This window comes from Saprolegnia diclina (genome assembly GCF_000281045.1).
Source record: "Saprolegnia diclina VS20 unplaced genomic scaffold supercont1.36, whole genome shotgun sequence".
Lineage (NCBI taxonomy): Eukaryota > Oomycota > Saprolegniomycetes > Saprolegniales > Saprolegniaceae > Saprolegnia > Saprolegnia diclina.
The window spans coordinates 55,738-57,796 of record NW_008246103.1 but is presented as its reverse complement, the minus strand read 5'-3'; the positions used below and the strand labels follow the sequence as shown (position 1 = coordinate 57,796).

The 2,059-nt window shown below is 54.5% G+C and overlaps 1 protein-coding gene across 1 annotated transcript; it reads left to right on the top strand.

Moving 5' to 3' along the window:
* Nucleotides 1-862: 862 nt before the first annotated feature.
* SDRG_10518 (hypothetical protein) lies at nucleotides 863-1,264 on the top strand (the record flags this gene model as incomplete). Its single annotated transcript, XM_008616512.1, has 2 exons — nucleotides 863-1,187; nucleotides 1,239-1,264. The coding sequence occupies 2 exons, from the start codon at nucleotides 863-865 to the stop codon at nucleotides 1,262-1,264; spliced, it is 351 nt and encodes a 116-aa protein (XP_008614734.1).
* Nucleotides 1,265-2,059: the final 795 nt, after the last annotated feature.

The following is a 2,059-nucleotide window of genomic DNA, read 5'->3' as shown; positions in this document are numbered from 1 at the left end:
GACGCGACAAAACGACCTGCAATTTTTTTCAGCCAAACTTTGCACATCGATAGAGGACTCTTTGGAGATTACAGCGCACTACGATATTTTCTCGATGGAGTCTTGGTGCTCTATAGATTGAGGGCCAAAGATTGTCAAATTATACTTGGTTTTAGTATGGACGAGCACTTGATGAAATTCGACCTCGCCGACCAAAAATCTCTCTTTCATTTGAACACAGTGTGGCCAATAGTAATTTGTCGGTGTATCGCGACCACCGACACCGTCCTCGCATGGCTTAAACGCATGCCGAAGAAGACGAAAACGAAGATATCCGCGAAGACAGGAAAACAGATCTAGACAGCCGCGGTCAACGTGGCAGACAAGTAGGAGTCGGTGCTCTCGATAAGTATCCACTTGTGCTGGCCGGTGACAAAGGCGCTGCCGCCCGACGACAGCCACATGCACTTCCTCGAGCTCCTGCGTGCGATCCGTGCCAAGCTAGCTCCGCTTCGCTCACCGGCTGCAACATCAATTTCTAGTGGATTTTCGATGAAATTCTGGCGGATTCTACTCCTATCCAACAAGTGCTACCAGATGTAACAGAGTGACCCTTGGACGTCTCCGCGGGGCTGCTACGAATGCGAGAGGAAGCGGAAAACAGGTTGCGCTGAAGCTCGATCGAATGCGACTGCAAGACTGGAAAGTCGAGAAGTGGCAAAATGGAAACTGATCATTGGGAAGCAACGCTTAACGTGTAGAGCTAGACTCACTATGCTGCATACCGAGGCCGAGACTAAGGCATCGGTCTTCAACGACGTGGTCTTGATGATCAGCGACGAACAAGTGCGTACGTGGCACGCGTGAGGACGCTGGGTATTGAATGTCCGAGGACCCTTGCATCGTGCAAGCCGCCCAGATCCGCGCAATGCTCTTTGTCTTGGGCATAGACAAGCTCATGGGTGAGGTGCGCGCGGTCTGGGTGGCTCTCAAACAAAGCGAGACGACGCTTCTGGCAGCGGCTGGGGTCACCAACTACTGCGTCTGCGTGATCGAGTCGCTCGCGGCCGAGCTGATCCTCGCACTTCCGTATGTGGCGACGCTCGACGGCATTGGCATCCTCCTTTGGACAGACACGCTTCGTCTTCTTCTCGAACGCACCGAGCTTGGGCTCAGCGAGGCCTTGGTGATGTGCTTCAAGGTGCGGCGTGCTTGGACAGCGGCAAGCTCGACAAGAGCGTCTATATGATGGCCAACAGCGTGCAAATTGGTGCTTTTGCTCTAAAGATTCCCTGCAAATTTAAGCGCCAGGAATGGTCGCCACGCGACGATCTCGTGCTTGAACTAGGGTCCGGGGGAGTGGGCTGGTAGGAACGATGAAATCATATGGATTAAATACATAATCCTTCAACGTAGCCCGGATGGCCCACGCCTTTCCAGACGTGAAGATATCGAAAAGCGGTGTCTGCAACGATCTCGTGGTGCTCACGGATGGAATTGAGCGTCTCATCGCACTTCTCGTGTGGTCCGACGTACGTCACATGGAACCGTCGCCCGTCCGTGACTTCAGGCAAAATCTTGGCGACTTGGATCGGCCCATCCGCAAAAAAGCAAATGCAGTGGGCGGTTGCACACGAAGGTTAATATGGTGCGCACGTGCAGCTGTGATAGCCCGCAAGGTAGCGTCGCTGATTTTTGGCGACGTCTCGCACCGCCCGTAGTCGTGGCCCTTGGCGATACTGAAGGGCGCAACGTTGTGAGACCCTGCAGTCGGGTTCTTGGCGCATGTCGAGCACACCACGTCGTTGATTTTGTCTGGGACAAGGCTTGGGTTCAGATGATAGTGCACGCCATCAACGCGGAGCACCGACACAACTTCGGAGACGAGCTTGCTGTCGCGCGGTAGCCGAACAACTTGGAAGTCATCGAGGCGAAACACTGTGGGTAGGTGTTCGACAGGCCCCGCGTCAACAATCTGATCTTCGCATTCGTAGAGTGCCTCGTTGCACGAGGCACATGCAGCGATGCGCCCGGATCCGGCATCTCGCTGGCGTCTCCTGACAGCGTGCAGCGTCTGCCT